This window comes from Anser brachyrhynchus (genome assembly GCF_964034855.1).
Source record: "Anser brachyrhynchus genome assembly, chromosome: 33".
Lineage (NCBI taxonomy): Eukaryota > Metazoa > Chordata > Aves > Anseriformes > Anatidae > Anser > Anser brachyrhynchus.
Window position 1 is genome coordinate 374,460 of NC_137726.1, and position 12,880 is coordinate 387,339.

Below are 12,880 nucleotides of genomic sequence, written 5' to 3' on the forward strand. Positions count from 1 at the left end.
CCAGCCCCCAGAACCCCCATCTGGGGCCCTCCCAGCTTGCCCCCCCCGGCGCCTGCCTGGCTGCTGCCCCATTCCCCTTCCTCCCCTTGGCTTTCACTTCCCCCCCCAACAAACACACCCCACCCCCAGACCTTGCGTTAAAAGGGTGGCCTCGAGGTGGAGGGACCCCAGGCTGGCAGCATGGGGGGTCTGCACGGACTGGGGCTGTGCCTGGGTGAGGGACCGGGGGGTGGGGGGGACGTGGGGGGGTACAGAGCTGGGGGGTACATGTGGGGGGGGGCGGGTTAGAGCTGAGGGCACATGGGGGTGTCAGCTTGGGAGGGTCAATGGGATGGGTGCTGCTGCCTCTGTCCCATTACGACTCTTCCCTCTCTCCCTCCAGCTCTGTGCTGCGGTGCCGTGATTGGATCTGGTATGTGGGTGCTGCTGGGTGTCACTGCGGGGGGTGTCCCCTGGGTGCCACTTGTGTGCCCTGCGGTCAGCGTCTGCTGGATGTGGCAGGCACTGGGGCAGGGGCAATAGGTGGGAGGGCTTGGACTGGGCAGACTGGGGCTCTTCTGGGCAAAGTGTGGCCATACTGGGCAGACTGGAGTCATGCTGGTGCTGAGCTGGTGCTGAGCTGGGCAGATTGGGGCTCTTCTGGGCAAAGTGCGGCCATACTGGGCAGACTGGGGTCATGCTGGTGCTGAGCTGGTGCTGAGCTGGGCAGACTGGGGCTCTTCTGGGCAAAGTGTGGCCATACTGGGCAGACTGGGGTCATGCTGGTGCTGTGCTGGGCAGACTGGGGCTCTTCTGGGCAAAGTGCGGCCATACTGGGCAGACAGGGGTCATGCTTGGGGCTGTGCTGGGCAGACGGGGGCTTTTCTGGGCAGGCTATGCTGGGGTTGTACAGGGGCTGTGCTGGGCAGCCAGGGGCTGCACTGGGGATACTGGGACTCCTTTCCCTATGCATCCCTGCCACGCTCTTCCCCCCCACAGTGCCCGTCCGGCTCGTGGGTGGCCGGTCCCGGTGCCACGGGCGCGTGGAGCTGCTGCAGGCCGGCGCCTGGGGCTCGGTCTGTGCCTCAGGCTGGGACCGGGCGGCCTCCCGCGTGCTGTGCCGGGAGCTGGGCTGCGGCCGTCCCCGCCTCCTCCCCGCACCCTGCGGCCCCACGGCGGCCGACGGGCCCCCAGTGGCCCTGCAGCAGGTGCAGTGCTCGGGGCAGGAGCCGGCCCTGGCGCGCTGCAGCCTGCAGCCACGGGACGCCCCGTCCTGCCCCTCGGACCGGCTGGCTGCCGTTGACTGCGAGGGTGAGCACGCGGCAGGCCACAGGGTGCTCAGCCTGGAGCGTGGGCGGGGGGGGGGGGGGGGTCTGTCTGGGCCTGGCCTGACCCCCCCCTCCCCCCCTCGTCCTGCAGAGCCATTTGGGCTGCGGCTGTCCGGCGGCCCCGGGCGGTGCGCGGGGCGGCTGGAGGTGCAGCGCAACGGGAGCTGGGGCACGGTGTGCGACGACGGCTGGGGCGCGGCGAACGCGGCGGTGGTGTGCCGGGAGCTGGGCTGCGGGGAGGTGCCGGCAGATCTCCACGGGGATCGGCCACGCTTCGGGCCCGGCACGGGGCGCATCTGGCTGGATGACGTGCGGTGCCGGGGCCGGGAGGGGACCCTGCAGGACTGTGCCCACCGAGCCTGGGGGTACCACGACTGCACCCACGACGAGGACGTCGGCGTGGTCTGCCAGGTGCGGGACCGTTCCCTGCTGCCCCGTGTGGGGCTCGGTGCGGCCACAGGGCCCTGCGGGGCAGGACGTGGCCATGCTCAGCCTTTTCTTCTCACAGGACCCCTGAGCACCGCGGCTCTGCCCACGGCCATCCCTGCCGCCATCAGCCGTCACACCCGCCCCTCCTGCGACGCCTCCGGCGGGGGGACCCCAAAGCCAAACAGGACCCCGCTCGCGGCTGTCTTTGCCCCGACAAAGCCCACCAGTGGGCGTGGGAGCTCCTGCTGCAGCCCCCGATGCCCCTTGCCCGGTTATTAAACGCGGAGCAGCCATAACACTGAGATGGGGCTGCGGGTTCTCATGCTGTGCGCTGCCTGGGGGTTCGGCATGGGGCAGGGGTCCCGGCCGCCCCAGGTGCGGCACCGTGCCCAGCCTGGCCCCCTGCCCGGGCCCTCCCCCGCGGCCCCCTGACCCCGTTATGAAACATCTCGTTAGCACTAATCCCGCCAGCCACCTGTCCGCTCCCGGCACCCAGCCCGGCCGGGGGATGGGACCGGCTGCCTGCCAGCAGCTCTCAGTCGTGGGGCCAGGGCCAGGCCTTGCCCTGCTGGGGGGGTGGGCAGGTGGAAAAAATGGGGGCAGGGGGGCTGGATGTGGTGCAATAGGGACGATGAGGGGCAGGGAGTGGGGGAATGGCAGGCAATGGAGGGCAAAGAGGCAAGGAGTGGGGTCATGGAACCGGGGGGGCAAAGGGGCAGGGAGTGGGGTAATGGGAACTGAGGGGGTAGAGGGACAGGGAATTGGGTAATGGGGGCCACAGGGGGCAGAGGGGCTGGGCACGGGGCAGTGAGGAGCAGATGGGCTGGGACTGGGGGATTGCAGTGTAGCTGTGGGGCAGAGGGGCATGGAGTGGGGCAGTGGGGCCTGGGGGGGGGTCAGAGGGGCGTTGAGTGGGGCAGTGGGGAGCAACGGGAAGGCAAGGAGGCAGGGAGTGGGGCAATGGGTGCTGGAGGAGAAGAGGGGCAGGGAATTGGAAATGGGGGCTGGGGGGCAGAGGGGTCATAGCATGGGGCAATGAGCTTGGGGGCAGAAATTGGGGACTGTGGGTGGTGGGGTTTATTGGGGGGGGGGGGGGGGAGCACAATCCATCCCTGGCAGCAGAAGGGGACGGGGGACAAACTGGGGGCAGAGGGACGTCTCCAGCTCCTCTTGCAGCATGGGGCCATGCCGGGCTCTGTCCCCAGCCCAGCGACAGGGACGGGGCTGAGCTCTCGCCACCTGGCCCGGCTGCCCGCCGGCTATTTCGGTGCCCCCGCAGCTGTTGGTACCTCCGCCCCCCGCCACCCCCGCAGCCTGGCCACCACGCTCCCTCCCACGCACTGGGGACCTGGCCAGCAAAGGCCACTGCCTGTCCCTGTCCTCTGCATCCTCTGCATGCCGCCGGGGCCGGAGACGTGCCGGTGGGGCTGAAATTTGTGGGGCTGGCACTGGCCCCTGGGGATGGTTCCTGGCAGGGCAGGAGGGCAATGCAGGGGGCCAGCCCCAAAACCACTGCTCCAGGGCAGGGGGGACAACCCCGGCAGCAGCCTCTGCTCCCCATACTGGGGACGGAGAGGGCAGGGTGAGTGATGGGGTTATGTGACCTTCTCCCGTCCGGCCACGTGCCAAGCGGGTCCTGTTAATGTGCTGTCAAGTATTAATTACCTCCCGGCGGGCTGGGGTCAGGGCAGCCGTAAGCAGCTGGGATGGGGGGAAAGAGCAGGTGGGGAGGGAGAAACAACAGCTCCCAGGGCAGGGGGCTTGGGGAGAGGCAGGGATGTGGCCGTGGGAACTGGGGAGTGGGAGGGATGAGGATGTGGGAAATGGGGAGGAGGGAGCAGGCCACGGGAAATCGGGGAGAGGGAGGGATATGGACATGGGGAAAGGGCGAAAGGGAGGGCTGTGGGTCTGGGAAAAGGGGGAAAGGGAGCGGTATGGACGGGGGAAAAGGGGGAAAGGGCACGGATGTGGGAAAAGAGGGAGAGGAAGGGACGTGGGAACAGGGGGATGGGGGAGATACGGACATAGGAAAAGGGGGAGAGGGAGGGACACAGCCTGGGGACTGAGGCAGGAGGAGAGAGACAGGCACATCCCGGGGGCACAGGGCAGGAGCAGCTTTGGGGGTGCAGCTGTGGGGCAGGCTTGATATTGGGGCGCCGAGCAGGTGCAGGGATGAGCCCAGCCTCACACCCCCTGCTCCCCCCCACCCGGTGCCACCCCCCCACGCACAGAGCAGCACCAAGGGGGCCCCCCCCCCCCCCCCCGCATCTCCCGTGGGGCGAAGCCTGACTGGTGCCTACTCCTCCTGCCCCTACGAGCGCTGGGTGCGCTGCGTCCGAGCGCGGCTTCCTCGGCAGGGCAATGCGCACACACGCATGCACGTGCGTGTGAGTGTGTGTGCGTGTGTGTGCGTGCGCGCCACCAGCAGGGCTCTGCCAGCCCCAGCTCAAAATAGACCCCGGGAGCGCTCCTGCAGAGGGGCCCAGATGTGAGTCAGGAGTCAGAGTGGTGGGACGCGGGTTAATTTGCGGGCAGGGGGTGCTGGGGATGGTGGCAGGGGGGCTCCGTGCAGGGACGGTGTCAGCCCGGGGTCGGTGCCCCCCCCATCCTTGGGCCATCAGCTGGGGCTGATCCCTACACACGCCCCAAAACCTGTCCCTGGACCGTCCTGCCCCACACCTGGGGGTCTGGTGCCCAGTGCTTGTTCCCGCAGCTCCATAGGACCAGCGGGGCAAACCTCCATGGGAATAGGGGCAAACCTCGGGGCGGGGGGGGGTGGTGAGACGCTGGGGAGGGGGCACAGAAGGGCCCAGATATGGGAGTGGGGAAACTGAGGCAGAAGAGGGACGAACATGCAACAAGTGTTGGCCAGGCTGGGGCCGTGGCTTCGCGGGGTGGTAGCAGTGGCCAGGGAGCTGCTGCCAGCAGGGGACAGGGGAGTGAAGGTTTTGGGGGGGGTGCTTCTGGAGGTGTCCTGTGGGGGGGGGGTCAGTGGCTTGGGGATGTCGAGGAGCTGTGACGTTCGCGCTGACATTAGCAGTGCACTGGTACAGAGTGCAGGCTCCGTGCCACGTGTCTGTCCATCCCTGCGCCGTCTGTCCGGCCAAGCAGGGTGCCTGTCCCACACACCACGCTTTGCCCGGCCATCCCTGCAAGCTGTCCCCCGCTCTGTCCATCCGTCCATCCCACACGGCTCCCTGTCCATCTGTCCCCCCCACACCCTGCTCCTTCTTTCAGCTGTCCCTTCCTGCAGGGCGCTGTGCTGTCTGCCCACCCACCCATGCACCCAGACCCGCCTGCTCCCCCCGCGCCATGCCCCGTGTCTGTCTTTCTGTCCATGCCCTCGGCTCTCTGTCCATCTGGCCATGCACCATGCTCCACGCGCCCCTGCCTGCCGTGCTCCATCCCGTCTGCCTGTCCCCACCTGGACTGCCCTGCCTGTCTTTCCCTCCCGTACTCCGTTCTGTCCGTCAGTCCCCCCATGCCTCTCTCCATCCTGTCCGTCTGTCCCCACGCAATACCCCGTCCGTCCTGCCCCTGCCTATGTTTGGAGGTCGGCACGCGTTGTGCCTGACACATGTTCCCAGCTCGAGCGGGAGAGATTAGCGCGGGCCGGCGCTGCCCTGGGTCCAGCGGCTTCGGAGCGCGCAGGAAAATCTGAGTCACGGCTCCGGGCTCCGGGGCGGCTGCGGGGCCAGTGGCACCGCGCCGCGCCCCAGGGACAGCGCAGAGACACCGGTGAGCCTCACGCCGCTTGGGCTGTCCCTGTGCAACCCCAGCAGATGCCAGCTTTCGCTCTGCGGCTTTCTTGCACAGCTCAGCCCCCATGGCTGGGGACAGGGAGGGGGGGGACAGGGCTGTTGTTCCTGCCCCGCAACACCCGGGGGTGGCTGTGACCCCCCTGCGGCTGTGCCGGTGCAAGGGGCTGCAGCCAGCGGGATGGGAGAAGGGTCCGGGTCCTGTTTCAGAGCTGGAGATGGAGGAGAGAAGGGCTGGGAGTGGGCAAAGGGCAGAGCCAGCACTGACCCACTGCTGTGGGGGGATGTGGAGTGGGATGTGGGGCTGTCCATGGGGGCCGAGCATCCCGGCTGGGCTGGACTGGGCTAACTGGGTCGGGCTGGGCTGGACTGTGCTAGAATGGGTTGGACTGGGCTAGGCTGCGTTGGACTGGACTGGGCTAGGCTGCGTTGGACTGGACTGGGCTAGGCTGAACTGGGTTGGAATGAGCTGGACTGGGATGGACTGGAAAGGGTTGGACCTCACACTTCAGTAGACTGAACTGAGCTAGACCGGACTGGACTGGGCAGCACTGGGCTGGGAGAGCTGAACAGGACTGACGAGGGCTGTACTGCGCTGTTTCAGACCATACTGGTGTGGGCTGCACTCAGCTGGACTAAGTTGGGCTGGACTGGGCAGCACCAGCTGGGTGTCCCCAGGCTTCCCCTGTGTGTGACAAGGGGGGGACATCACACTGGTGTGGGGTGCTTGGGCTCCACAGGGCCCATGGAGGAGTCAGAGGAGGATGGGGAGGACAACGAGGTGTTCCTGGAGCAGCTGATGATGCGGACAGGCCAGGCCGTGCCGCGGCAGGAGCTGGAGGAGCAGTACACCGTGCTGGAGGAGCTGGGCAGCGGCACCTACGGCCGTGTGGTGCTCACCGAGCCCCGCGACGGTGGTGAGGAGCTTTTGGGGGGGGGGGGGGGCCCTGCCCTGGTTCACCCCATGGCCGCTTCATCCCTGACATCCCTCCGAAGAGCTGACCCTCTCCCCGCTTCTCAGGCTCACCGGTGGTCCTCAAGCTGATGCTGAAGGAGCACACGGAGTGGAGGGCGTTCCTCAGGGAGTACTGCATTGCCCTGTGCCTCTCTGGCCACACCGCCTGCATCCGTGCCCTGCCCGTCGCCTTCGAGAGTGCCACACACTTCGCCTTCGGGCAGGAGCTCGCTCCTGCTGGGGACCTGTGCACCCTCCTCACCCCTGGGGTGCGTGCGGTACAGGGGATCTGCCAAGGGCTGAGGGGCTGATGAGGGGCCGGTGGGAGGGAATAGGGAGGAGAAGGTACCGGGGTGGCTTGGCAGGGGGTGCAGGGAGGGGGCAGGAACCCTAACCCTAACCCTAACCCTAAGCCTAAGCCTAAGCCTAACCCTAACCCTAACCCTAACCCTAAGCCTAACCAACCTCTTGCTGTGAATTGGGACACACTTGGCAGCACGGGGATGTGTCTGGGGGCTGCTCTGGGCTGAAGCCCTTGCTGGTGGCACCAGGCAGGGTGCTGGGGGCTGCAGCACCCTCTGTGGCAGGCAGTGACGGTGCTGCCGTTCCCGCAGGAGGGCTTGGCAGAGGTGCTGGTGAAGCGCTGTGCCTCCCAGCTGGCGGAGGCTCTGGATTTCATGCACAGCCGGGCCCTGGTCCACCGGGACGTCAAGCTGGACAATGTGCTGCTCTTCGACCGTGAGTGCCGGCGGGTGAAGCTGGGCGATTTCGGGCTCACCCGCCTGCAGGGCTCTGCCGTTCGTGCCATGTCCAGCACCCTGCCCTATTCCCCACCAGAGCTCTGTCTGCTCCAGGGCTTGGACACGCTGGAGCTGGACTCCAGCCTCGATGTCTGGGCCTTTGCCGTGCTGCTCTTCTGCCTCTGCACCGGCTGCTTCCCCTGGGCTGTGGCTGCCAGCCCTGACCCCCAGTTCGAGGACTTCAGTGCCTGGCAGAGCGGTGCAGAGGGGCGGGAGGCACCTCCATCCTGGCAGGCCTTTGGCTACGGGGCGCAGGAGATGTTCCGTCGCCTGCTGAGGCTGGACCCCGACCGCCGGAGCCCGGCCATCGAGGTGCAGAAATACCTGTCCCTGCCATGGCTGACAGGACAGGACACCGGGGCTCGGCTGGATGGTGGCGACAGGGGGGAGGCAGCAGCAGGAAACCCCCAGACCCCCATTACCCAGGGCTGTGCCCCAGCCGGTGGCTCAGGAGGGGGTGTGAGGGATGCTGCAGGTGCTGGGGAGCAGGGTGATGGCAGCTACAGTAGCGGGGACGGTGTACCCACACCGCCTTCTGGTACCCTCGCCCTGTGCCACTAGTCAGCATCTCCATCAGCCCCGGGGACAGGCAGCGAGGGGGGTCCTGAGGTCTGGGCCAGGGTCTTCTTGTGGGCTGGGGTGAAAACTTGGTCCGCACGCGGTACCCTGGGTGTAAGGGTCAGAGGCAGCAAACAGCACCAGAAAAGTGCTGCAGTCAAGGGAAGGAGAAGCAATGCTCGGGGCAGCATTTTGGGGGGGGGGGTCAGGGATGCCAGTCCCATCTCAGCACCTCACCTGCTGTTAATGAACATCACTCATGATGACAAAATGCCTGATTAACAAATGTGCTAGGGTGGCAAGGAGAAGCCAAGGGAAAAGCAGCCAAAGGTTGACAGAGAAGTGGGAGGAGAGCAATCAGTCAGAAATCATTAAGGCTGGTGCAAGGCCTTGGCAGGAGCAGCTGCAAAAATGGCTCAGTAACAGCAGGGGAACCCAGAAACGGGTCCAACCTCCCCTACTTGCACGTGTGTGTGAGGAGGCTGTCATCCCTGCTGTAATTAGTTAAGATGCCAAGCAGTCTCCTTGGGGTTAATGAGCTGAAGAACCAAGCATGAGCCCTCCAGGCACACAGCTGGGCTGGGAGGAGCCGCAGGGCGAATTTAGTGCTTGACGGAAACCTGATCAACGTGGGATTCAGCTCCCTCTGAGCTATGCAAGACTCTGCCACAGGCAGGATAGTCTGCACCATGAGGACTGGGTAATACAAAAGTCTGAAGAGAGCAGAGGGAGTGAGCTGGGATGGCGATGGATGTGGAGGAGGTGGGGGGGGGGGGTGTCAGGAGAACGGGCATCAGCAGCTTGAAGTGTCACAGATGTCAGCAGAGGGGTTCCAGAGGTGAAGCCGCTGAGGTCTGGGCTGTTTGCACCAAAGCGGAGCTCACCTGGGGTGAGCACAGTGCATGCCGGTTGGACAGAAAACCTGCTCCCTCCAGGCTCACCCTGCTCTCCCAGGGAGCCCAGAGGGGTGCTGAGTGCTGCCAGCAGCATGCCAGCCCTTCCCATCCCTGGTGGGAGCCCACCAGAAAGCTGGGGAGGGATTTATCAGGTTGTGTAGTGATAGGACGGGGGGTAACAGCTTTGAAATAAAAGCGGGTAGATTTAGATTAGATCTTAGAAAGAAATATTTCATGATGACAGTGGTCCAGGTCATGCAGAGAAGCTGTGGATGCCCCATCCCTGGAAGTGCTCAAGGTCAGGTTGGATGGGGCTTTGGGCAACCTGGTATGGTGGGAGGTGTCCTGGGCACCTAGAAAGAGATGGTCTTTAAGGTCCTTCCCAGCCCAAACCGTTCCTTGGTTCTTTGATCTCCTGCCAAGTGAGAGGAGCCCCGCTGCACAGTGGAAGGAGAGATGGAAATCAGCTGAGGTGCTGAAAGTTAATAAAATTCTCTGTTGTTTTGCCTTTTTATAATTGTGTTTTCCCACGAGCCCTGAATCTCCTCTGGGTGCCACGCTTGCAGAGGGAGGTATTGGAAGGGTATTGGACTCACAGGATGAGGGAGAGCAGACCCTTGTCTTATCGGAGCTGGATAAGAAAACTCCCCCTGCCCCTGAAGTGCCCCTGCGCAATAGAAATGAGGTCCTAAGGCCGGAGAGAAGAGACTCAGGGAGAAATAGTAAAGACCTCAGAAAGACCAATGCACAAGGTTGGCTCAGTCTCTCCCAACTGCATCCAAACCAGTGCCACAAAGAAGACATGAAGGCTGTTAAGTCATTGGAGACTCCTCTACAAGAGGTACCAAGGCTCCCATTTGCCATCCAGACAATCTCTTCTGAGAGAATTGCTGCCTGCCTGGGGCCTGTATTCATGATACTAGGACTAACAATTCTCTCGGGTCCCAAAGACCACCACCCCTTCCTACATTGTCAAGTAGCAAGATGATGCTCTAACAAAGAAATTCTGAAATATCTAAAAGGATCTTATGTTCCTTGGAAAAATATTGAAGGGATTGGGAGCACAAGTAGTGTTCTCCTTTGGCCTCCCAGTTGGTGACTGGGACGCACAAAGAAGGAGACACCTGGGACAAGCGAATGCTTGGCTGAGAGGCTGGTGCCATGCCCAAGGGTTTGGGTTCTGTGACCTTGGATGCATTTTTGAGGGACCAGGCGTGCTGATGCTGGATGGGGCACAGCTGTCCAGGTGGGGCAAGAGTGTTGTGGGCAGTAAGCTGGCTGGGCTGAGAGCTTGAGTAAGAGTTATGGACCACAGCGATAAAGGACACCTTGTGGTCGGGGTCTGCTCCAGGCTGCCTGACCAAGGGCAGCCTGTGGATGAGGCCTTCTTGCTTCAGCTACAAGAAGCATCATGCTCACACGCTGTCATCCTGATGGGGGACTTCCAGTGCATGGTGTCTGCTGGAAAAGGAGCTGAGCAGGGCTGGCAGCTCCTTAAGGATATTTCCCTTAGAGCACAAGGACTTAGAGCACATCCCCTGGGTAAGAAAGCACCCAAGACTATGGGGCCTGATGACATGCGTCCCAGCGTCCTGAGGGAACTGGCTGATGGAGTCACCAAGCCTCTCTTCATCATATTTGAAGTCCTGGCAGTCAGGCAAAGTCCCCAGTGACTGGAAAAAGGGAAACATCACTCCCATTTTTAAAAGGGGTAGAAAGGAGGGCCCAGGGAAGTACAGACCAGTCAGCCTCACCTCTGTGCCAGGAAAGATCATGGAAAAGATCCTCCTGGAAGCAACGTCAAGGCACATGCAAGACAAGGAGGTGATCCGAGACAGCCAGCACGGCTTCACCAACGGCAAATCATGCCTGACAAACTTGGTGGCCTATGATGGAGTGACTGCATCAGTCGACAACAGAAAACCAATTGATGTCACCAACCTGGACTTCTGCAAGGCCTTTGATATGGTCCCACATGACATCCTGATCTCCACGTCGGAGGGAAATGGATTAGACACTAGGAAGAAGTTCTTCACTCAGAGGGTAGTAAGGCACTGGCACAGGTTGCCCAGAGAAGCTGTGGATGCCCCATCCCTGGAGGTGTTCAGGACCAGCTTAGATGAGGCCCTGAGCAACCTGATCTACTGGGTGGCATCTCTGCCTATGGGATGATTTTTAAGGTCCCTTCCAACTCGAGCCATTCTATATTTTACGGTTTCACCCTCTCTTGGCATCACCACTCCTCCCAATGCCCTGCACGTGCACTTTTTAGCATCTCTCCTTGGGGTAGGCAGATCCCGAGCAAAGCTCAAACCCCACAGGGCTTTGGGCCCCAGCTCTCTGTGGGAGCTGGACGGGCTGGAGGGATGAAGGGGATGGGAGAGGCACAGGGAATGTGGATGGGGTGCCTAGCAGCTGGGACTCATGCCGAGAGCCTGACACCGGCAGCTGAAATGCGTACAGATGCTTTTCAATTATAGCTGTCTCTCCTAAGTCCCAGCCCAGGGACTGTGGACCTGGAGGCAGCAATGCTGGGCTGGACAGTGGTGATCCCTGCAGCCAGGGGTGGAAAACTCCCTCATCCCAGAGGAACCAGCTCGGTCCCACGTTTCGGCTCCATCAAACTGCTGAAGAAGCTGAAATTGAGCTGCATTGAGGTGGGATTTTCACCGCTGTAACTCTTGGCATTCAAATCGTGGTGAGGTGCCCATGAGCCCTCTGCAGCTGAGGGGGTAGGGTGGGATCCTGGGGTCACCAAATTCCTCCAGAGCAGCCTGGTTTTCACGGCACTGAAGCCTCCCCAGGCAGCACCTGCAGGCTCGCCACAGCAACATTCGGTGGACAACGCATTCGGTGATATTTGCAACAAGCAATGCACAAAAGCATTGTGCAAAAACTGCAGTCTTGCACTAATGCCTTGCATCAGTTATGAGGTGGAGCAGCTGTACCTGTAAGTGGTAAAAGCAGTGGCTGCATCTATGGCGCCAGGATGGGAGAAACCTCCTGGTCCACCAATCTCAGCTCTAGGGTACCAGGAATGAGAAAACTTGCTGGGTCTCAAGGTCCATGGGATTTTTATTAACAGTTCTGTCTCCAGCCCCAGTGTCACAGTGACAGGGCTTTGGGGGATATGCTGCAAAACCCAGGGCCAGCGGCTGCCAAAACAGTTCACCATGCTATGGAGAAACAATGTGCTTTGGATATGGATGTGTTCGGGATTTGTACACCAATATGCACAGCTTGTTACAGCTGGGTGTATTCAGCTGACACACTAGCAGCAAAACCCAAGAGCCCCATTTAGATGTAACCCTCAAGGGCCGTCTATGCCATCGTGGGTTACAGCACATCCTGCAGGAAACTCTCCCATTTATGTCAGACACGGGATTACTCGTAATTGCTCTTTCAGGATGGACTTCTATAGTGGGAGAAGAAAGACAGGAATACAACACAGAAGAAGGGTTCATCATACCAAGTAAAGCTTTATTTTTTTATTTATTCAGATCCGTGTGACCTGTTTCCACTGGATTTGTTTGAACAGCCCTATTCTGACTGAGCTAGGATCTGCTCAGCTGAAGTTTGGTGGTGGTGTCTGCTTTCAGAAAGTCTGAACTTTCATATAACTTTAAGATATTTTAATGACCCCGATATTACTGAAAGCCACAAAGGAGCTATTCTAATCTCCCTTCAAATTACTGTCTTCTTCCTTTTTCTTCAGACTCCAGGCTATGAGAGCAGACGAAAAATAGCTGACAAATTTCCCCCGGAAATCAGGGAATCTTCTTTCCCTGAAGAAGAGAAGAAACCAAAAGTATGGACTGAAGTAACCATTTTTGGTAACGAAAATGCTGATTTCTGGTAGAGGTCTGTACATTTTCTTTATTGTCATTGCTGGTGGATGCTTAGAGCCTGGATTACAATGAGAGGCCTGGAATAACAGGCTGCACCTTCTGTGCCTCTATATATCCCCCTCTGGTAAATATTGAGGGGCTTATTTTAGAGCAAGGCCCTAGGAGAGCTCAGCACCACCAATTGCAGTTGATAGTGCTGAGGTGCATTTTGCCCTTGCATTCTCTTCACTAGAATATAACTCTTCTATGTTATCAGTTTCATTGTGCAGAAAGGAGTAAAAATATAGGGGATTGTTTAAGAGCTTTGCGAATAACAAATTCTGCCTTAT

The 12,880-nt window shown here is 61.1% G+C and overlaps 2 protein-coding genes across 7 annotated transcripts; both read left to right on the forward strand.

Moving 5' to 3' along the window:
* Positions 1–99: 99 nt before the first annotated feature.
* Positions 100–2,038, forward strand: LOC308184448 (CD5 antigen-like). The gene is made up of 5 exons (XM_080571549.1): positions 100–214; positions 383–412; positions 979–1,290; positions 1,399–1,718; positions 1,816–2,038. Exons 1-5 carry the CDS (start codon positions 181–183, stop codon positions 1,822–1,824), a joined length of 705 nt encoding a protein of 234 aa, XP_080427675.1. The 5' UTR covers positions 100–180; the 3' UTR covers positions 1,825–2,038.
* Positions 2,039–2,831: 793 nt separating this feature from the next.
* LOC308184454 (putative serine/threonine-protein kinase SBK3) lies at positions 2,832–9,214 on the forward strand. Of its 6 annotated transcripts, none has more exons than XM_080571559.1 (4): positions 2,832–4,224; positions 6,235–6,411; positions 6,516–6,718; positions 7,064–9,214. In XM_080571559.1, the coding sequence occupies exons 2-4, from the start codon at positions 6,240–6,242 to the stop codon at positions 7,808–7,810; spliced, it is 1,122 nt and encodes a 373-aa protein (XP_080427685.1). In that variant the 5' UTR covers positions 2,832–4,224; positions 6,235–6,239; the 3' UTR covers positions 7,811–9,214. The 6 variants fall into 6 exon arrangements, with proteins under 6 accessions (XP_080427685.1, XP_080427683.1, XP_080427687.1 ...); XM_080571557.1 differs by having other exon boundaries at positions 2,832–3,318; XM_080571561.1 differs by lacking the exon at positions 2,832–4,224 and adding an exon at positions 4,700–5,474 and having other exon boundaries at positions 6,491–6,718.
* Positions 9,215–12,880: the final 3,666 nt, after the last annotated feature.